General features: G+C 40.8%; 1 protein-coding gene across 23 annotated transcripts in view; it reads left to right on the top strand.

Moving 5' to 3' along the window:
- Positions 1 to 23,534, top strand: part of RBFOX1 (RNA binding fox-1 homolog 1) — a 2,477,231-nt gene that overhangs the window by 1,246,550 nt on the left and 1,207,147 nt on the right. Inside the window, exon 1 of one of the 23 annotated variants that reach the window (XM_054668857.2) lies at positions 434 to 624. The exons of 14 other annotated variants lie outside the window; for them this stretch is intronic. In XM_054668857.2, the coding sequence (XP_054524832.1) occupies positions 580 to 624 (45 nt within the window). In that variant the 5' untranslated portion in view covers positions 434 to 579. Of the gene's footprint in view, positions 1 to 433; positions 625 to 837; positions 1,016 to 23,534 lie in introns of those variants that run through there. 8 more of the 23 variants (XM_054668824.2, XM_054668854.2, XM_054668855.2 and 5 more) reach the window with 8 other exon arrangements.

A 23,534-nucleotide genomic window follows, 5' to 3' on the forward strand; every position in this document is an offset into this window, starting at 1 on the left:
AAAATTGGTTGTCAAGTGCGGACTCAGGGGACCGTGCAAGGTGCCCTATTCTGTCATGTGGTACATATTTAATGCCTGAAAGAACAAGGGAAGGGACACGTGCGGGCGAGAGAGGGCAAGCGGCGAGATACCGCAGCCAGCTCGGAGCTTTGCAAGTGCCTCCGACCCGTAGGGGCGGGACCCACGCAGCCCCAGTATCCACTGCCTTCCCCCAGCTGCAAGAGTTTGCAAAAACATTGGGCGTCTAATTTGGCGAGCGTTTTGGCGCGGACAGAGGCCGAGGCCGGCCGGGGAAGCCGGACCCGGGCCCTGGCGCCGCCGTGGCCTCCCTTTGTGCGCGCCCGGGTGTTGATTGCCTCCTTGCACGGGCTGCTCGCTCTCGCGCTCGCGCGCTCGGGGCGTTCTGCACCTGCTGGCGGTCGTACCAGGCAGCCCGGGCGAGCGAAGGCGCGCGGCGCGCACGACAGATGACTGGAGTCATTTACATTGCTAGCACGTGGGTGCCGTTTGCTGTTGCCTCGGACTTCTCCCGTGCTGTGTTCTCCCGGTGAGGAAACAGGAGGCACTTTGCAGCCGACAATGAAATCTTGGCAGCTAATTGCAGTCGTGGGAGATGCCCTTCAGGTAAGGCGAGCGAAGAAGACTCTAAAACACTGTCAGGGAAGGAGAGAAAGAGGGAGAGAGGGAGGGAGGGAAGGGAGAGAGGGAGGGAGGGAAGGGAGAGACCAGGCAGCTTCTGCAGAGGCTTCCTGAAGCCCACTGACTCCGCGGGAGGGGGTTGCAGAGGGACGGGGGCGGGCGACAGGGGGAGGAGTGTGCAAATTGACATTTTTGGCTGCCTGTGGCAGAGGAGCAGCCGTCAGCCGCTGTCCAACGTTAGCGCAGACACGGTGGCGGCGTGTGCGCCTCCGGGGCTGCTGATTAGAATAGGGGACTTGGCCGTGGATGGAATCCGGGAAACCCAAACCGGAGATGGAAGGATGAGGCTGCGTTTGCAGCGCGTGAATGGGACGCGGTATGTAAGCCGAGCTCCAGCTCCGGGGACCTCGGAGACTGTGCTCAGGGCTCGCCCTGGGTGCCCCGTGGTGGGGGTGGTCTGGACACTTGGAGAGGGCGAGGGGGCGTTTAGAGGGATTGGGGGGCCCGGAGATGCATCGATTTTCTTTACCCACTGGAAGTTAGTGGGCAACTTCCTTGCCAATGCTCATTGGCTCCGTTTAACTTTATTCCCAGAGATGAATAAGCGTTTATTAAGAACCGATGTAAAAGTCCCAATAGGCTAGCCATGGTTTTGCAAGAGATGCGCGGCTCTGGAAATGAGAGGTTTATGAAATGAATGGCCAGATGGGTCGTGCATTTGCGAAGTTGGCATGCTCACGTTGCAAGGGAGCATGTGTGTGCAAATGTGAGCATATGCGCTGCATTTCTGTGTAAACATGTCCACCATGCTCGTTGCGCTGGTGTACTCTTCATCTTCTCTGCCTGTTTCCCATGGAAGAGAGATTAAATTGACAATACTGAACACGCTTTCACTTGAGAAATAAGCTCTGTACCATTTTATGACATGGAATAAGAGTTGCCGCCTTCTGAGATCAAATGGGAGAAATGTGCCTTGCCTTCTCAAGTGATGGAATGAACTGTTATGCATTTATAGAATATATTATATACAGAGTGTCGAATGTGACAGCCATCAGTCTACAAGGATCACCTAGCCTCTCAAGCACAGCTCATCCCTCTAGCCCTTATTTTCAGATTATGGGGAAATTGGGGGTTTTATTATTTCTTTTGACAAAAGAGCTGCGTTTTCCAGCTTCCTACTTAAGAGGGCTCCAAGCAGAATTGTGAATCCAAAAGTTTTGTTGGCAGTGTCACCTTAGTAAAACGTTATGAAATTATTTGCTAAAAGAGTCACTTTCTGAGTGTCTTCACGTAGAAGAATTTACTCATTGTTGACGTGGTTTCAATTTTGGTTACACAGAAATGAATGCGGTTTATTGCTGAAGCAGGCAAAAATGATTGTGTAATCCTCTCTTTATTAGGGTAGCTGGGTAGTAAATTGTTTGGCTTAAAATGGGAACATATTTCTCCACTGTGTTCCCTATTTTTTGATCTAAATGTGTGCTGGAAAATCCAAAGAGTGTGAGTAAAAGGGTGTTTGTGGCATGGAGTAACTTGCCTTTGTGGTTTGCTATGAGTAAGTTTGAAGAGGGTTGTTTTTTAAGTAAGTGAATGCAAGTCAATCAGCAACAGCTGCTTGCCACTCAGGCTCACAGGAATCCAGGCTTTTCATTTAAGAAGCAAGATTTTCCAAGTCTTATCTGCCCACACACTTCCCACACGTGTGATGCCTCCCCTCTATTAGAATACTCAGAGGTTATGAAGAGGGAATTGTTAATCTGAGGAATGAGGTAGGGGGACATGTAGAAGGAGTTCCTCCCTCCCTCTCTTACCCCTCTTCTCTTCTCTCTCTTGGTCTCCCTCTGGGTATTTCTTCCTCCTTATCCCATTTTTTTTCATCTATGTGTATTTCTTTCCATCTTTCTGTCTTTACTGTTTTACCTGGTGCACAGAAACCTTTTAGGTGTCTTTGCTACACTTTAACATATGTTTTGCACGCTGGAGGATCACCAGAGCCTGTTTTTCTTTCTTTCTTTCAGGAATTCTCCGCTCACCTGCAAGAATTATTTAGTATCAGGCAATTCCACTGTACATCAGTCTTATAAAAAGTGAATATTCAAACTTTTTTATCATTTCATTTTAACCAAGCAACTAGACTCTTTGAAAACACTTTTACTATGTAAAAAGAGCAGAATCTTTTCTGTTACCACAAATTGAGGGTTTATACAAAAGTACTTTCTGTCTCATGACTTTATTGGACTAAGCTTATTTTTACATTTGTCTCTTAAAATCTTTTCCTTCAAACTTCTGTTTTTCCTATCACTTGTCTTAATTTTAGAGTCTAGATTCATTTTAATCTGTATTTACTCAGACTTGGTAGAAATAACTATCAGTGCTGACTTATGGGCCAGGTAATTGAAGTATAACAAAAATAGTTTTTCTTTTTTGTATGACATTGTGTTCCTTTTTGCTCTTAAAAAGGACCAGCTAATTATTTTTCTTTTTTTTTTCCTCTCTCTACTAGGAGTATGATACAAAAGTTGAAGGAGATCTCAGTAAAGGGCTTTTTTTTTTTTTTTTGGCATTGATTGCCTTCCTATAAACTATAGTTGCAATATTTGGAAAATATACTGTCATATTTTGTGACACTAATTGATGTATATGACTTTTGTTTTGAGAATCCAGGTACACACTCCTCATTGTTGTCTTTGATTTGATTATAGACAATCTGCTTGAATGGGCCAATCTTGAGCTAAACAAATATTACAACATCTAGTGAAGAACAAACTTGGTCTTGTTTTCTGTCTAAATTTATAATTTTTATATTAGATTTTGAGCACAGTTGTAATCTGGTGAAATGAAAAGTCATCTAAAAGAGGAAGAAGATTTCTGAACTAATAATAAAATGATTATTATTAATTAAACTTAGTTGTGTTTAGCTTTTAGCTTTTATTTTAAATACTTCACGTGTGTTAGTCTCAAAGTTATCAAAGGGAGTTGGCGTAAGTTCTTGGAAAGTAATTCTTTTGGGATTAAAAGTCCTCTCTATGAGACTTCACTCTCCATCTTGTGTTGATTTTCTGACGAACATAAAAATAAATGAGGAGGAAAAAGCTTGAACCCTTAATTTTATTTTATTTTTTTGGCATTTTAGATTTTACTTTGTTATGGATCCAAAAACTTTGGAGTGTGTTAAAATATCAAATCTTTGTTTGCATTTATGGGTATGCATTTTTGCTCTTTTTGTTTTCTTTCATTTTCTTGCAGGGTTGTGTGTTTGTGTGTATTATGAGCAGTAGTCAACAGGAGCAAATGAGAAGAATTTTACAGTTATGAATTCTCATGCATAATTTGATTTTAATTAAATCATAGATAATCAGAATAGCAGTCTCAAGGATTTAGGATCCCTGCTGAACCCCCTCTTCTTGCACGGCACCAAGAGAAAGATAAAACGCCTTTAAAAGTCAGCATTTAATATACAGTGTTTGGTTTGGAAACCATCGCATATTAAATTATTCAGCAACTATAATGTCCCAAACAGTTTTCAGGGTGTGTTTTTATTAAGCTAAATAAAGTTTCTATGAAAAGTTGTGGGGTTTCAGTAAGTTGTGGGGTTTCTGTGTATGTGTGTGTGTGTGTGTGTGTGCGCCCAAAAGGCCGAAACAGCTTATGTCAGCTACAGCAACTCGTTTTTGATTCAGCAAAACTAGGTTATGAATTCAAGCAATTAAAAATGACAGAAAGCCCAATTTCACTGCCTAGATTAATATGCTTCCAATTTTTCCTGCTCCATAAAAATTTCAAAGTGTTCTTTCTGGTGAGGTGCTTGCATAACCTATAGGGTATTGGGAGGGTCTCCGTTTCTTGTTTGCTTATGATGTCTGAATACTTTGATGTAGCAAATGTAAATAGGATCAGTTGGATATTTGTAACATAATTTTGTGCTTGCAAGTTCTCCTGAAATTATTTTGGTTGGGTTTAAAAGAAAAGAGCAGTGGTTAGTTTCTAAGCATTTACCGATAGTGAAGAATCTGTCGGCAAGCTCCAATGTCATGAAGGCCAGGAAAGACTTTTCAAGAAAAGATACAATTATAGTAGAACTAGTGTTTTCAGCTTCCAAAGATGGCAGTGATATATGTAAAAAAAAAAAAAATATATATATATATATATATAATGAAATATTATGCAGTGATGGGCATGTTTATTACTTTTTCTCTATTCCTAAAGTAATGTCTGGAATTCTAGATTCATGTTTATCTAATGAGCCAAATCTCTCCCTGTTATTTAAAATGGTCCTTTTTCCTTACACACTAATTAGTAGTCAAAACCAGCCACTTTAATGATCTGTAGTTTTTGGTTTGTTCGTTAAGTTTTCTAACCTGGTTTGAATTAACTTGTTCACACAAAGAGTGTACACAGACACAGATATACACTCAAAAAGCTCATCTCCCAGCACCATTTACTCCACGCTTTCAATCCAATACAGAAAGACAGCAACAACCAAACAAATCAAGGTGCACTATTTGCCCAATGTTTGTTTTACAGAGAAGACCCCTAAAGGGCTGTATATGAGGAAGGCCTCTGCCAGCCCTTCCTTTGCTCTTCATGGTAATTCTGCATCTGCATTTGCCACAGTACTGTGGATGTATTTCTTTGTTGTTTAGTTGCAGTCTCTAGTTGTGAGGAAATCAGTTGTTGTCTGCAAAGAAGATGTAAGTACTAGTTGGATTTATTGTGGTTAGCTGAATGTGTAAGTACAGGTCTTCCATTTGTATTAAAATGATGAGGATGAGCATGTGATAACCTGTCAACAGAAACAGCAGTAACAATACAATGCCGATTTCTTCCTGGGCACTTACTGACTCCCTCTGTGCATCAGACATCGGACGAGGAGCTCCTATGTATTTTCTCTGTTCTTACAACTCTGCAAGGTAGGTAGTACCATGCCTAATTTAGAGATGGAGAAACAATTTTCAAGACTTTTTATAATTAGAAAAAGTGATAAGACTGCAAATTTTTCTGATTCCAATATGCTAAGATACCATTGAAGTTTATTAATCTGAGTTTAGAATTTAGGATTTAGAATCTGTTTACACATGATGGGTACTTAACAGATACACTAGGTTAGGGATTCTCAAACAGGATCACTTTCCTCCCCTAACCCATAATAATATTTAGCAACATTTTGAAGACAGTTTTTGTGTCTTTGCGAGAGGATGACTCCCTCCCGCAAAACAAAAACAAATTACCTGGCCCCAAACCAACAGTGCCACAGCTGAGTAATTACACCCTAGGTAATATCAGTGATAGTCTAATATAAACATGGTCTGATTTTTCAAGAGAGGGGAGAAGGTATGTGTACTTCAATTATTAAACATTTAAAATCTCTGGTTGGATACTGTGACTAGGATCATGATGCAAAATCAGACGGTCCTTATTTCCTTACAGTCTGACACTAAAATTGTTACAGCTGCTTCCTTGGAACATCTTTCTTTATAAATATGGCATGGGTCGTTGTGATTTAAAGTGCCCTATTTTTTTCCAATTTACTTACTCTTTAGTACGACAAGTGCTGGAAAATGAAATTTCTTTCCTTGGTACTCTTGTCACTAGAAGAGAAATGTAACGTCACTAAATGAATAATGGAAGAGCAATTCTAACAACCTTCCCATATGGTCCTTCTTTTCCCTCAGTATTCAAATGGCATTCTTTCCCTCTTATCTTTAAAGGTTTGGCACATAGGTTTATTGGTTTATTTGTTTAAATAATATTTTATATTTGCCGAGCACTGTTGCAAATGCTTTAAAATATTATTTCATTGAATCTTTAAGATAAGCCTAGGAGATTGTTATTGTTTTTATCTACTTTTTACAAAGAGGGAACAGACATCCAGAGAAGTTGAGTAATCTGTATGAGATCACACAGCTTCTAAGTGGCAGAGCTGGGATTTAAACTCCAAAGTCTGTGTTCCTAGCCACTTTCTCATGCACTTTAGTAATTTGAGCTTCTAAAGGTACAGAAGCCTAAGCGTTGAGGCACCATCTTCACCCGAGTTTTGAAACAAAAGACATTTTTAGTCTCATTTTGGAGTGGTTGATGAGGAAAACGGACTTACCTGTTTTTGAAAGAGCATGAGTGATAATGCTCACAGCTTTATATGTTGCTATTTAAATACTCCTGCAGATGCACTTCACCTGGGTCAGGAGGTCTTGTGAATTCTCTCTACCATGACCACCTCCAACAACAGCAAAAAAGCCACCACAGGGAAACACTAATGTACAGGAGGGCACAATTTGCGGGATGAGTGATCTCCATTTTGTTCCCTACTTAATTGTCATGTTGGAAAAATAGAGAGACATTCTGCAACTGGATCTCCTAAGGTGTCTTCAAGAAACTTAAGTCTTTGCTTTCTGATGCTCTTAAAAAGTTCTAGAGAGCCCCATGTGGTCCATGCCAGGTGGGTGATGGTGAATGTGAGTATGTTGACTCCCAGCTTGATCTCAGCTAATGCCAGGCTGTTTGTTGTCCCGCATTTAGGCCACGGGAATGACCATGCCTATCTCAGTCTCAGTTGAGTTTTTAGTGAATAGCAAATGCTATGAAAAGAAAAACAATTTAAGTATATTTTTAAATAGAAATGCCAATTTGACACATTTTATTCTGCTTTAGAAGGGAAAAAAAGATCTTGCAAGTACGCAATTAAATACATACCAGAATATCCAGAAAACCAAGACAGAAGTAGAGAGCGTCAATGAACTTCAGTTGAATAAATGAGTACATGGATGGAACATTTTGTATTTTTCAAAATTTCTTGTCAAGAATATGTATGGGTTTGTACTTGAAAATGTCTCACATCTCGAATACAAGCCACCGTGGTGGGAAATACAGGTCTGACAGGCGTCCATTTCATACCAGCTGTCCTCAGCTTACCAATCTAAATTTGTACGTTACTGAAGTGTTAGGCATAGGTATCTGCTTACTATTTATTGCCCTGCAGAAAGCTCAGAGATGATTAACCACAGCTTACAAGTATGGACTGCATTTTACCTGAGGCAGGACACAGATTTTTTTATACAAGAAAGAAAGGGTCACCCATGAACAGCTCGTATCTGGTCATGGAGCAATATTAAAGTCTCAAAAAGGGCTGTTGAGCTACCTCCTCCCAGCCTGGAGACAGTTTAGGAACTGGCTGGAAGTGGAAACCATTACTGTTCTTTATATTTCAGGCCCAATAAACTCACGTTTGAACAAAGAGAGCGAAGAGTGAATCCCATTGCAGAACTGTCAAAAGACTGATGTTGGATCCATTATTGTCAAATGTCCTTTTTTAATACAGTTCATTGAATTGGCTTTTGTGGAATACCTATTTCATTTAAGTGTTGGTTCAGGAAATGGTTTAAAATGAAACCAGAATTTGTTGTTCAGTGGTAAAATAAATGAGATGAACCCACATAGCCAAGACTACCCAGTAAAGTTCTGTAGATACTATCTATTAGTATGCAGTACTAAAATTTAAATTATACATGTATATATAGTTATATCTATAGTTAAGCTATAGATATGTAACTTATGTATAGACTAGAAGCTACATAGTCTATAGTCTATTTATATCTATATATAAACTATATATAGATATATAGTTAAACTATATATATAGTTTAATTGATGAAAGAAAGAATGGGAAGTTGGATTTAAAATAGCCATTTTAATTCCATATCCAGAAGTATATGGAATACTTCCGCATCTTAAGGTGAGCCTCCTTTTAGAAATAAAGATAACTAGTGATAAACCTTGTATGCCATTAAAAAGAGTGTACCCAACACTCAGTGAATTTCTGCCCAGTCTTGATTGTGAAATTTTCTTAGGAATCTAAACATATAGAAGTTACATCTATGTTATAAGTGGTTCAGGATTCAAATTCTGCTGCTGACAGAGAAAGAAACCCGACTTTGTTGTAATGCACTAGCTAATTGTTCAGTATATGAAATTGCACATCATTATCCTTCTTATCGATACTGTCTATTGAGTGCCTGCAATAAGCTAGACACTGTACTAATTCCCAGATGTGCATTATTGGCCCGAATATTTCCAGCAGCCCTATGAGGCAGATGTGGTTGGTATACCCAGGGTTCATGAGGGAAGGCTGAAACTTGGGATGATTTTTCAAGGGTTACCAACAGCTAGTGACTAAAAGGGCTGCTAATCAAATTTGAAGCTTTGAGGCTTCGAAGTCCCTTTCCCCGCTTTTTTGGCCCAAAGCTATATGAATCATTGTTGTAACATTGGTGAAAAATGAATCTGATGTAGATGAAGAGATTTATGTAGCTATAGGAAGTTCCTATAACTCTCCTATTAGGATTAGCCTTCTTATCATCTTGGCAAATTATGCAAGTGGCTGGATATTTTGGGTAGATGGGTGGATGGGTAGATGAATGGCTAGATGAGTAGACAAATAGACTGAATAGTAATGGAGAAGACAAATTGGCAAAGGACATGAATATAGGTTTTGGAAAAATAAATATAAATGGCAAGTATATGAAAGTGTGTGGGTGGGTGGGTGTGTGAAAGTTTCCCTTGTATATGTGAAAGTTTTATATATTGTATTGGAAAATAATTTGTTGATGAAACAGGCATTTTATATACTGTTAGAATGTGGAATAGTACCTTCTTCTGTAGAGGACTATTTGGGAATTTTTATTTTAAAAAAGTAGGCTGGGCACGATGGCCCACGCCTGTAATCCAACGCTTTGGGAGGCCAAGGAAGGAGGATCATGAGGTCAGGAGTTCAAGACCAGCCTGGCCAACATAGTGAAACCTCGTCTCTACTAAAAATACAAAAATTTGCCAGGTGTGGTGGCAGGCGCCTGTAATCCCAGCTATTTAGGAGGCTGAGGCAGGGGAATCGCTTGAACCCGGGAGGCGGAGGTTGCAGTGAGCCGAGATCGTGCCACTGCACTACAGCCTGAGTGACAGGGTGAGACTCCATCTCAAAAATAAACAAATAAAAATTAAATAAATAAATATGTATGTACTTTTGACCCAGCCTTTCTGCCTCTGGAATCTATGTGATCGCTGAAGTTTGTGAAGATGCAGCTTGGTTCACTGCCGCATTGTGAACAGTCAGGAGGAAACTGGAGCAGATGAAATACCTAAGTAGGGGGATTGGAGGTCAAGGACCCTTGTAGGAATGAAGTGGATTTGCCTGGATGTAAAACTACATCTAAGATGTTATGAGTGAGGAAGAGCCCAAAACTCAGAAATCTGTTTGAAAAACTTTGTTAGAAAGCAGACATACACATGCAGTTGTTTTACATAGAGGGCAATACTGCAGAAGATAATGAAGGGACTATGAACAGTGATTATCTTTGTTGTAGCTGTGCAGTATGACTAAGAGAGGGGCAGGGAGGAGATGAAGCTTTTGCTTTTAAGATTGCACCTTTATTCTTTGTGATTTTCAGCAAAGATGCCCTATTTGGATAATTAAAAAATACTTAAAAGAAAAGCTTCCATTTTGCAAACAACCTGTGATCACTTTACCCCTGAGCTGATAAAGATCAGCTTAGATACCAACATAGATATTCTATGTTGGAGATAGACAACCTAAATTGCTTGGAAAATACATTTGAGCTTTAGAAAAGATAAAACTGAAAATCCCTGGATTCACAGTTATGTTTTGGTTAAGGTTTGGGGTCAGTATCCTCTTTGGAATGGTGTGGTGGGGTGTTGGAATTTCCTAAAAATATTAAATCTAAGTGTTAACAGTAATGGTTTGACCACTGAAGAAAATCAAATTTCCCTGTTGCTGTACACACTTGTCATTCATCGACGGTACTGCAAAATCATGATCCTTATCCTCCCAGCTGTGTGGGTTTTTGTCAGGGACCGTAGGCTGCTAAAAGTTGTATACAGTACTATTATTTTTTTTATTCATCTCTGGGTCATTTCATCTTCCTGTGCAAGCCACATGAATAGCTGTGTATGAAAATTGTATTTTGTGCCGCATTTCCCACTGTGAAAGATGTTTACTATATATTTATGAAAACACTGCAATAACAAAACCCTTTATGTAGCCTTTCAATTTGCTGTAAGGGCAGATAAAATATTTTTATCTCAAACTGAACTTCATACCTTGGGAGATTCAGCTGGCCTGACTCAGAATAATAAAACACTTCAGAGAAAGGCAGGTGCTGTTCAGATTGCTTCAGAAACCTGTGCACTTCACTCGGCAGATTTCACTTCCTTTAAACACGCCAACGGAATATACAAAAGCTAGAAATAGTATAAACTGTGCAACGTTAAGTACAAGAAATCATCTTTTTTTGTTAAATAGTTTCATAATACATCTACAGTAGCATCAGAGTGATTTTTAATGAGTAGTATTTTCCTGTATACCAGAAGATACAGAGAGAAGGTTGGTGATCATTCCACTGTATTGAAAACTTTCATTCTTCATCTGCATTTAGGCTTTGGCAATGTTCTTAATTGAAATTTTTACAGAGATAAATGTAGCATATGCAGTTGTAAGAAAATATAGATAGATCTCTTGTACACTATTCTCTAATGGTAATATTTTACCAAACTGTAGTATCACATCGTATCGAGGATACTGGCATGGCTGCAATCCACTGACCTTATTTGAATTTCCCTAAGGTTACTTGCACGTATTTGTGTGTATATATATTGTTCTGTATGACTTCATCGTGTGTAGGTTTCTGTATCCACCGCCACAGGTAAGGTACTGAGCATTTCCATCCTGAGGTTCCATTTGTATAACCACAGCTATCTCTCGCGACCACCTGCCCCTGTTCTTAACCCCTGTCGATCATGAATCTGCCTTCCATTTGTAAAACTTTGTTATTTCAAAAATGGTATATAAGTGAGATCACAGAGTGCTTAGAGTTTTGGGATGGGCTTATTGACTCATCATTCCCTGGAGTTGTACCTACATTGTTACATCAGTAATTTTGCATGGTATATATATGTACCACAGCTTAACCATTCACCTGTTGAAGGATATCTGGGCTGGCTTTGACCATCACACATAAAGCTGTCTTGAACATTTGTGGATAGGTTTTTGCGTGACCGTGAGTTTCACTTCTCTGGGATAAATGCCCAGGAATGGGCTTTGGCGATCTTTGATTTATGCATATTATGGAACACATCAATATGTTGCACCCATTGGAAGTCAATGCCAGTTGCGTACAAACTGATACAAGGAAAAAAGAAAATTGTACCCACGTCTTAATGTTTATTTTTACATAAACACGGCACTAAATGCGGAGAATAGCCAGCATGTATGTAGCATCCACCATATGCCAGGCTGTATTCTAAGCCTGTTATGTATGCTAACTCATTTGTCCTCAGAGCAGCCTTAGGAAGTATGTACTACTGTTCTTACTTATGGAGGAAACACCAAGCACAAAATGGTTAAGTAACTTGCCCAAGATTATACAGTCATCACCAGTTAGAGGTAGTCGGTCTGGCTGGAGAACCCCTCATTTTAACCACTAATCAATGTCCCCGCTTTCTTTTGTTTGTTTATTTATTTATTTATTTTGAGATGAACTTTCACTCTTTCACCCATGCAGGAGTGAAGTGGTGAAATCTCGGCTCGTTGCAACTTCTGCCCCCCAGATTCAAGCGATTCTCTTGCTGCAGCCTCCTGAATTGCTGGGATTATAGGTGCCCGCCACCATGCCTGGCTAATTTTTGTATTCTTAGTAGAGATGGGGTTTCACCATGTTTTCCAGGCTGGTCTCGAACTCCTGACCTCAGGTGATCCACCGCCCCCCGCCCCCGCCTTGGCCTCCCTAAGTGCTAATATTACAGGCTTGAGCTACCGCGCCTGGCAGACAGACATCTATAAGATGATGTCCCCACTTTCGTAGATCGGTTGGTCATAACTTGTGGGTTGGCTGAGACAGTAATATTCATTTAGAGTAAACATCTATTGATATCACCCTGAAAAGAAATAATAAATGAAACTGGGTATATAGAATAATCAGCTAGCTGACTTCATCAGCCCTTAGCTCACAGCTCTGCCTTAAAGCTTGCTTTATTTGGCCGTTTCAGACAGATGGATGCCTCTTATGGCTTTTGGATCTCCAAGACGTAGATTTCACAACCCTCCCTTGGTTACACACTGTAATATTTAACAGCTCTCAATAGCAGTATGTTCTGCTTTTTTGGTATGGCCCAAATCTCTCCTATGGCAAACTCAACACCCCTCACTCCTTCTTCCCACCTATTGAAGACGTGGAATTGTTGGTTGTCCATTGTATTCACAACATAAAGGTATCTGTTTGTAACAGAATATTGTTTGGCTGCTTTACATTAATCCTTGAGCTTTCCGTTCCTCCAAAGGCATTTTATATTTCCAACAGGCTTATAAAGTATTTAATATTTTCATATGCGTCAGTGTAAAGCCATCTGTTGCAGTGACAGGACAAAATGTGGAAGACAAGAACAAGCGTATGTTTATGGAAAGATTCCATGAAATGTTAACAAGAAAGATATGTGCTACTCTGGGGTGTCTTGTAGAAAATGGTCAGAGGAATTTGTTAAGGCATGGCTTACAGCATTGGTATTTGTAAATGGGTGTTTATAAAAGGCCTGTGCGCTTTTTTTTTTTCTACTGTCCTGCAAATTTAGACTAGATTGTGGACATAAATGGCGGCAGTGACCTCTTTGAAAGGAAATGGTGGTGTGACCTAATATTTGGAACTTCCTTCATTTGTTGTTCTTCATTCACAGGCTTCAACTTTTTCCTTTTCATGTGAACAAGTGGATTGGGAACCTGCTTTGCGGCAGGCGTTTGTGTTGCTGGAATAGCTAGATTGTGTTTCTAAACAGCTAGAACTGTTTCTCATTGCCTTACTTTTAATAGCCGTGTTGTGGTCTTGCTCATACAGAAACAATGAGACGGGAATCAATTTTGCCTGCCCACTTGAACGTATCAGTTTAGGCACAGTTATCCAAAGCCGTTGCTGCATTACGTTGCCCCTCTGGCTCAGAAAATCAAAGCAAGTTCCCCCAAGCGAAGACACCAATGCTCTTGGGGAAACACATCACAGCTAAAATACAGCGAGTATCGGCCGGGCACGGTGTCTCATGCCTGTAATCCCAGCACTGTGGGAGGCCAGGGTGGGTGGATCGCTTGAGGTCAGGAGTTCGAGACCAGCCTGGCCAACATGGTGAAACTTCATCTCTACTAAAAACACAAAAATTGGCCTGGTGTGATGGCGGGTGCCTGTAATCCCAGCTACTCGGGAGGCTGAGGCAGGAGAGTCGCTCGAACCCAGGAGGTGGAGATTGTGGTGAGCCGAGACTACGCCATTGCACTCCAGCCTGGGCAACAAGAGAGAAACTCCGTCTTCGGAAAAAAAGACAAAAAGAAAAGGCACTAAGTATAGTATCTGCCAAGTACTGCGAGAGGCACTGTGTCTTGGTTGGCTTATTTGAGGCTCTCAAACCTCTTAGGTAGCATAAGAAGTCATTGTCTTCATTTTACAGATGAGGGAGCAATTTTAGAGAAGGTAATTAACCAAATATTACATTGCTAACATGGAATGGACTGGGAACTTGGCAACAGGCCGACTAAACCCACAAGCAGCTTGCTTAACCACTGTGTTTTGTAACTGAGGCTGGAGAAAGAGGAGGAGCTTGTGAGGTGCCTTCCAGACCAGCTCTTCTCGGGTGGGCATTAGCTGGGATGTGTGGGTCAAAGATGCAGTATGTTGTTGAGATGTGACATTGACATGGAGCTTGATGCCCTCCACAGACTTTCTCTAAAAGTTCTTCATTTCTCAGCTACTTTTCCCACTCTGTAAATAGTCACTTCTCAAGCCCCAGAGAGCACTTGTAGAAAGAAGTTGGTGTGAACTCTAGAAGAACAGCTCTTCACAATGCCGCAATGGAGCAAGGACATGTGGAATAACCTCCAGTATAAATCCTTTACACCGATTTTTGAACTTTTTTTTTTAAAAAAAAAAAACAGAGTTTTGCTCTTGTCACCCAGGCTGGAGTGCAGTGGCGCGATCTTGGCTTACTGCAACCTCTGACTCCCAGGTTCAAGTGATTGTCCTGCCTCAGCCTCCTGAGTAGCTGAGATTACAGGCAGATACCACCATGCCTGGCTAATTTTTGTATTTTTAGTAGAGACAAGGTTTCACCATATTAGCCAGGCTGACCTCGAACTCCTGACCTCAAGTGATCCACCCACGTCAGCCTCCCAAAGTGTAGGTATTACAGGCGTGAGTCACCACTCCTGGCCCTATTTTATATTCACAAGTGTGAGAAAGTGCCTAAAAGCATTCACAGGTTTTCAATCATATTTATAAATAAATTAATCACTGTTACCCATGTCAAAAGATGACAATTCCAGGCCAGGCACAGTGGTTCATGCCTGTAATCCCACCACTTTGGGAGGCTGAGGCGGGTGGATCACCTAAGGTCAAGAGTTTGAGACCAGCCTTGCCAGCATCATGAAACCCCGTCTCTACTAAAAATGTTATAAAAAATAGCCGGGCATGGTGGTACGTGCCTGTAGTCCCAGCTACTCGGAAGGCTGAGGCAGGAGAATCACTACTACCTGGGAGGTGGAGGTTGCATTGAGCCAAGATTGTGCCACTGCGCTCAAGCCTGGGTGACAGAGAGGGACTCCGTCTCAAAAAAAAAAAAAAAAGGGTGACAATTCCAGATAGCTATTCCGAGGTTGATAAAATTACGGAGATAGTAGAATTTAGAGACTTATGAGCAGAAATATATATTGACAGAAAGAGCAAGATATCATTGTATCTCGTTAATAGAGGAACAATGATCAGGCTCTCTGAAAAAGAAGACAGACCAGTTAGCTTCTAAATGCTGTTCACTTATTTCAGTCAGCCTTCTCAGAGGATATTGGGGCTTGGTTCAGCAATCAAGCCCTTTTAGACCCATAGATTTTGCCTGAAGGTGTTCCTCTCCAACGATTAGATTGTGATGATAGGCTATAAACTTCATGAAGACAGAGAACAGGTGAGCAATATATAATTAGTTCCTAGCACAATGTCTGCCCATATTAAGGACTTCGATAAGTGTTTCTAAAGAATGTGTGATCACATTGGATTGTCCCAGAGTATTTACAATGTATTAAGTCCTGGTAAATCTAAATAATAATTATATCTATAATAATTGGATAATGTTTCAGAGTCCTATTGAGGAAAGATAGTGTTATTGCCACCTGCTAGTTCTTCTCCTGAAGCCAAGATATGCATGGTAAAAGCCATGGCACAGTTTGTATCTGATCCCTCAACTAAAATACTGACACCACCTTCTATAGGCTTATATGGCAAGTAGCAGTGTGCCTTGGAGCCTTCTCCTCCAATACACCCCATTGGCAAAAAGCGACTTATGGTTAATGCAACAGTGAAAATAAATTATTACCATTCTATGATTGTGTGACAGGTTAGTAATTAACTTATGTCACCAGTTGGCTTCGCACAACTGTGTTTATTCAGCTCCGTGGAGCACTTTTCAGGGAAAAAGAAATTATCAGCCAGGCAGCCTTTGTTTACTGTGGAAGCTGGATGCTGGTGGACTGCATCTCCTCCTGTTGACTAGGAAATAAGTTGGTTGTTAGGACATGATTTTCCATCCTTCAAAATGATATGGTGATGCAAGGAATTTGAAAGCTACACTGGAATTAGAAAAGCATAAAGAAATTGCCTTTTATGCACTAATCGAGCCATTATGCCTGTTTCCTTTGGGGTATTTTTTTACTGTATAGACACCACAAACAGCCATGTGTAAAAAAAAAAAAAGGTATGAAAAATCTTAATTAAAATAAAAACTGTAGTATGTGTTTTTACCCCATTGTAGGTTAAGTGGGTATCACACAGCCTAGGGACAATGGTATTAGATTTGTAATAAGCACAAGTAAAGCTTTTCATTTTGATTGGATTGGGTGTATTTTTCATCAGCATCTCCTGTGTGAGCCATGATTCCAAGACAGAGTCTTGTAATCTTCTGCAGTGGGAATGATTCAGCTTAAAAATCAATAGGGCATGAGGTATTTCAAGTTCTCATTATTGTAATGTGTCAACATCACTTCAGTGACCCCAGAGTCCTATGTTGGCTGGTTTTCCCCCTGATTTATTGTGCAATCTCGTAGGGCAAACTATAATTTCACTTGGAATCAGAAAGTCTCCATTTATGGTTTGTGTCCCAGTCTCCAGTCATTAGGGCATTCGCGGGTAATCGATACCTCCTCTTGTTGCTAACAGCTGAATGAAGTTGTCACCTGCTTAAATTACAAAGGAGTCGGGTAAAAGGATGCGGTAAGGGTGAGTACATTGAACAAGTTCTGTTTTGAGAAGGGCTTTCTGTGATGTTTACCTGCCGCCTCTTGAAGGGCTTTCAGCATTTTTTGGGACCTCCTTTCTAGAAACCCTTATCACTGAATTAGCACAATGTTTTATTTCTTCTTTTGTGAACCGATTGTGAATGATGTCATTTCCTTTGGTTAAAAAACAAGTTGAAGGAGCCATTCTTGAAAGTCTGCATGCTGACACATTTTCTAGAACCCTTTGAGTCACGCCAACTCTTTTTAAATACCTGGTCATCATGCTACAATTAAAAGAATGGTATCTTCTATTTTTTCCTAATTGGCAAAATACCTAGGAACTTATTGAGGCCTTTAGCAAGAAGACCATCATCTGTGTTCAACACACCATGCTTCAAGGTATACACATTCTATTTTGCTGCACATAGACATGGATGCGCATGTGCACATACACACACACACACTCAGAGCTTCTCACTAGAGGATATTCAATGACCAGTTATATGATATTGTCAAGTCACACAAAGCACAGTGACTCCAAATTGCAGCTCCAACACCTAGTACTTGGCCAAGGGTGAGAAGGTCTACACAGATCAACTTTTGCAGAAATATGATTAAGTCATCTCGGGAATGTTCCATAATATTCTGAACACAGTAGAGTCCCTTCCCTCAAGAAAATTAATATCCAGCCATGGAAAAGAGCCAAGGTGAAGAGGCAATTGAAGTGCATGGACTGTAACTACAGAGGCTTAAGAATGGCAAGAAGAGGCATTGAACTCAGGGTCTTAGAAAACTTGGACACTGACATCAACACTTGACAACATCTTGACTGCATGTCAAGATGTTGTTATTCTTCTCCTCACAAAGATTATAAACCAACTGTGATATGTGTGCAGGAGAAAAATCATCGTGTTTTAAAGTTGACCTTGTCCATTAAGATCATTGTCTTTTATCTCAGCCCTTGGGGAATAGTTTTTTTTTTTTTTTTTTTTTAAATGCTGAGACATCCTCTGTCCCTTGTTAAGTTTTCGGTTGGTGTTGCTGGTCCAACCATGTTCCTGTCTTTTCTTCCTATCCTTCCTGGCAGAGCCCCTTCCTCCCAGAGCTACTTTAGCAGGGTAGGATGGTCTCACTGCCCATGGGAGTCTGCCCCTGGACCCTATCCTGCTTGATGAGTTCACAGGTCTTTCTGCTGAGCCTCTTTGTCTTGCCAGTTAAACATTCTTTTTATTATTATTATTATTATTTCACTTGAAGTTTTAGGGTACATGTGCACAACGTGCAGGTTTGTTACATATGTATACATGTGCCATGTTGGTGTGCTGCACCCATTAACTCGTCATTTAGCATTAGGTATATCTCCAAATGCTATCCCTCCCCCCTCCCCCCACCCCACAACAGTCCCCGGTGTGTGATGTTCCCCTTCCTGTGTCCATGTGTTCTCACTGTTCAATTCCCACCTATGAGTGAGAACATGCGGTGTTTGTTTTTTTGTCCTTGAGATAGTTTGCTAAGAATGATGGTTTCCAGCTTCGTCCATGTCCCTACAAAGGACATGAACTCACCATTTTTATGGCTGCATAGTACTCCATGGTGTATATGTGCCACATTTTCTTAATCCAGTCTATCATTGATGGACATTTGGGTTGGTTCCAAGTCGTTGCTATTGTGAATAGTGCCACAATAAACATACGTGTGCATTCATGTGTCTTTATAGCAGCATGATTTAGAATCCAAACATTCTTATAGACAAGGGCTCCTTCTACTGACGTTTCTGATCTCATTCTAAAACATTCACCCAGTCCACTGACCTGTACTGGGCGCTGTGCTGGGAGCCAGGCACTGCTTTTCCATATTCTTTTCTAAACTGCTAAAATGGGTGATTATTCCTCCAGGCTCTTTGCTGACACTGGGGGGAAATTCTTCTTGGTTTTCACACCCCTCTTAGGACGTGTCTTCCACTCTGGCTTTACTTGTTCATAGATTCATGAAATCCTCAACAGAGATCCTTGCAAGTGCTGAGGAGATAGTGGTGAACAACATAGATAAGATTTCTGCTCTTGTAAAGTTTACATTCTTTTAGGGTTCGTGTGTCCTTGATTTGGAATGCCTGCTTAGGGGGGTCATGAGGGTATAACCCTGGTTTCCTAGTTTCCAGGGAATGGGTTGGGTCATTCCTTGTGTAACAGAATATTACCCAACTGGAACCATAAAATTCCCTCAGTGTCCCTTCAGGCATTGGCTTTAGCTAGTAGGAGGATGTAGAGAAATTTTGTGCTTCTGTTATATCTTTCTCATGGGGAGCTATGCAGATCCATCTGTAGGGATCTAGATCGGCTACAATAGTAGTGGCCCCATAGAAAGTTGACCTCAGAACCCTTGATCTACCTGGCATGCCACCTTTGAGGGCTTTAACTTCAGCTCTGTGACGTTCCCTAGGAAAATCCCAAGAAGAGGTGTCCCAAACCAGTGGTATGAGTAAGAGCTTAGGTCTTGAGTCCATCACTAAAGACCTTGGGCAAGTTATTTAATCTCTTTAAGTCTCAGTTTGCTCATCTGTAAAATAGGATGGCAATATAACCCATCTACTATTTTAAGGATTGTACGACATTCTGCACCTAACACCTTAGCATAGTACCTAACACATAGGAGATTTTAGTAATTATTAACTACTATGAGAGAGGTCAAGGAGGGGAGGGAGAAGTGCCATCCATGGTGGATAAGTTGTGCTAGCAAGTGTTTGTACGTGGAACTTTTCTATTGTTAACTCTTTTACCTCTGCTAATTTTTGCCATTACCACGGGACCCCTATGTAGGGCTCATCTCCTCTAGGGTAAGGTGCCCCGATGGATCATGATTATCACCATCCTTTTTAGACGTGGATGTAAGACACTTGTTTCTTGGCATTCTATTCTATTCTCGCTGGTTCTGGATTGAATCCAAATACTAACTGGGGTTATGTCCGTTTTATAGCAATGCCATGTTACAACTTGTAAACCGTCATATTATGTAGCCACTTAAAGGATGAAGTAGGCCTTAATGTGATATTATGGAAAGATGATAATATCGACTCAGCTGAGATATTAATGTAGAGATAGATAAACGGGGAAAAGGATGGTAAAAAGTAGTATAATATGTATTTATAAAGATTTAGACATATGGATGCATGGATATATTCTGAACAGACCTAAGAAACTGTGAAGAGTGATTATTCAAAGAAAGGATGCTGAGACTTCATGGTAGGAGCATACTACCAATTTATTATATGTGAATTTTTTTATGATTTGTTTTCATAACTTTTTTTAAATAAAAATAACGTTAAAATAAATCTTAAGCACAGCCCCCAAATATCTATAGTTATCTATGGGCAGTCTTTGTTTATCTCTTTTCCACTTCTCCAGACGAGATGGGATAAAGGAGATTGTAGAAGCCTGGGGAGTCATAGCACTCTTGTTCTTGTAACAGTTAGCTTTTGCTGGTAACAAACAATTCCAATATTTCGTGGCTTAAAAAAATCATATATTTGTTCACATTTCCCTGGGTGGACCATGTGGGCTGTGCTCAGCAGGACATTTCTTCTGATGGTTTCACCTGGGTTTACTCACACCAGTGAAATTGAATTGCCTAGAATGTCTTGACACACATACTTGGTGATTTGCTGGGTTGCCTCAGTTTTCTTATTTGTGGCCTTTTCGGCAGGCTTGCTTAGGCTTGGTCAGCAAGCTAACTTGAGTCTTAGAGACCCCAGTGCAGCAGTGTAGCAATCTCTAACTGAGGAGCATCTTTCATCCCTTCCATATGCTGCATTTTCTGATGTCCACTGGACTAAATGAAGACACACAGCCAATCCCAGAGTGAGTGATATCTCGCGATGGAGGAAGCTTCACACTCACCTGGAAAGGGTACATGCAAATGGGGATGGGATAAGTTTGTGGCCATTGTTTGCATCTACCCAGCCCTCTTTAAGGCAAGCCATGCACTGAAGGGAATCATGCTCTACGAGGAGGATGTTCCTTAAGCCGGACCTTCATCCCTAAATCATCTTTGGCACTTGAATTCAAGATACATGTAGTCTCTCCCTTTTTTAAGAGCAGCCTTCTATTTGCTTATACGTATGCATCTTCCTTATCTTTTATTGTTTCAGCACCACTGATAATTTTGCTTTTTGGTTCTTTTTTATTCCTTCACTGAAATGGCAGCCCAGAGGTAAGGTAGTCAGTAGTCATATACCTCTAGTGACAAAGAACAACCCCTGGATAAAGCACCATGTATCTTCAGGGAGCTGTGCAAGCCTGCATGATAGAGCTAGCACCAACGGTGTTCTGACAAGTATGTCGATTCTGAGCTTCTCCACAGTCCACCTGTTGGGAATCTATTTGCTTTGGATTAAAGGCACCAGTGCATCCAGCTTCAACTTCACATTCCCCTGCCCTTCACCATCAGACAGTTTATTTCAGAGATCATTTGGGATCTAATGTGTTTGCTTTTCTGATTCTGCTGGCACTGGTGTATGCTTCACCATTGGTTTATGGATGCACAGAGTACCAGGGTAGTATAGAGTGAGAAAATTTGCATGAGACCTTTGTAATGTGAAACTTAATTAAAAGTGCAGAGGACTCAAAGTAACAGGGAGCTAGAATGAGGGATGAGCTTTGCCTATCTACATTCCAAACATACTGAGTCTTATTTGACACCTCATGTTGGTAGATAGATGGGCAAGTGTGAGGGGTAGTAGGTATGACCTGTCCCACTGCCATGTTTTCCAAAAGCTCCTTGTACATGCATTGAATTGCATACTTGCAAGCTTTATCTTACAAAAGCAGAATAAAGTGCATCAAATTGGCACTTCTATTTAAAAAACAAAGTCTGGCCAGGTGCAGTGGCTCACACCTGTAATCCCAGCACTTTGGGGGGCCGAGGTGGGTGAATCACGAGGTCAGGAGTTCAAGACTAGCCTGCCCAACATGGTGAAACTCTGTCTCTACTAAAATTACAAAAAAAAAATTTTGTAATTTTTTGACTGGGCTAGTGGCAGGTGCCTGTAATCCCAGCTACTTGGGAGGCTGAGGCAAGAGAATCGCTTGAACCCAGGAGGCAGAGGTTGCAGTGAGCCAAGATTATGCTGCTCTACTCCATCTTGGGCAACAGAGTGACATTCCGTCTCAATAAATAAATAAATAAAAATTAGAAAAATAACAAAGTCTACTCAAATTATTATTTTTCCTTCACCAGACTTGGGGGTTTCTGCCCTAGTTATGCAGTTTCTTGCTCAGTGGATGGATTTGAAGTATTCCTTAAAGCTCTTGATTGTCAGTCACTTTTATTTAGTTGTCACTTTCAGTATGTCACAGTCAATAGCAGAAATGTAAAGCTTGTAGACATTCGTTTTCACCCTGATACTCATCACTCAATTGAGCTTTGTTTATATAAGGAATCTAAAAATGCACACATTTATGATTAGTAAAAATGGCATTTGGGAAAAACTTTTCAACAGGAGAATATTTGGAAACAAAATGCTTCCATTACATCCGGGAGGAATGTGAATTTTGGAAATCCCAAATAAAATCAGAATTGAAAAATATTAGGTATTCTCGAATGCAGTTTTTAGACACACGTTTACTCTGTGTGTTCTCACTGTCTAGTACAGCTAGACAGAGATTATGGGGTCCTGGCTTATGTTTGGGTGTAGCAGAGATGAGGTGAAATACATAAGGTATTGATTCAATCCTCAAGAACTCTACTCATTTAAATGGACAGAGAAAACAGATGTACATGATACATTCAAAGGAAAAACTAGTACTCTTTGGTACAGACGAAAAACTCGAGTCTAATGAAGGAGAAATCACATATATAAGAGTGATACATAGGAGAATTCCTTGGAGGCAGTGATTCTGATAACACATTCATTCATTTCAAATGTATCCAGGTCCTACTCAGTGTTGGGGTAAGGAGCTGGTGCCACTGTTAAACAATGGGAGAAAGTGACAGAGAACCTGTTACCTAGGAGCATACAGTTGAGTGGGGTCAGGAGAGGAGGTTAGTGACATGGGTGGAAGAGGAAATCACATCATCACAATAGCAAACCTCTAATTACTATCTGAGCTAACTGGGATAGGTGACCTAAAGGAAAGATTCCTGATTCTAGGAAAGCAGTTAGCAAAGGTGCACACTTGCATATATCCAGACATGCCCTACTAAGAAAGTGGCACTGAGCTGAGAGTGGGAAAAATGAGAAACAGTTAATTTAGAAGCGAAGAGTCTTCTGGACAATAGGAGTGGGCAGGTCATGTAGATGCCCCAAGTGGGAGGCAGAAGTCAGTGCTTCTGGACTAAGGGAGGACCATGTGGGATGGGGGAGAGAATAGAGTGGGGAAATGTAGTGACAGCAGCCAGCAGGGAGTATGGGGAGCTGGAGGGAAGAGCCAGACACTCAGATCTATGGGGAAGGCATTGCAGTATTGAAAACAGCTTGGGTGAAGGCAGAACCAGGGTGGAAAAGGCTTAGTTGGAGAAACAAAAGGAGAGGGTTTCGTGGTCAGAGGCAGTGAGAAAGAAGACTGAGGGAATGAACCAAGACTCTATTAAAAAAGATGCG

This window comes from Pan troglodytes, chromosome 18, assembly GCF_028858775.2.
Source record: "Pan troglodytes isolate AG18354 chromosome 18, NHGRI_mPanTro3-v2.0_pri, whole genome shotgun sequence".
Classification (NCBI taxonomy): domain Eukaryota; kingdom Metazoa; phylum Chordata; class Mammalia; order Primates; family Hominidae; genus Pan; species Pan troglodytes.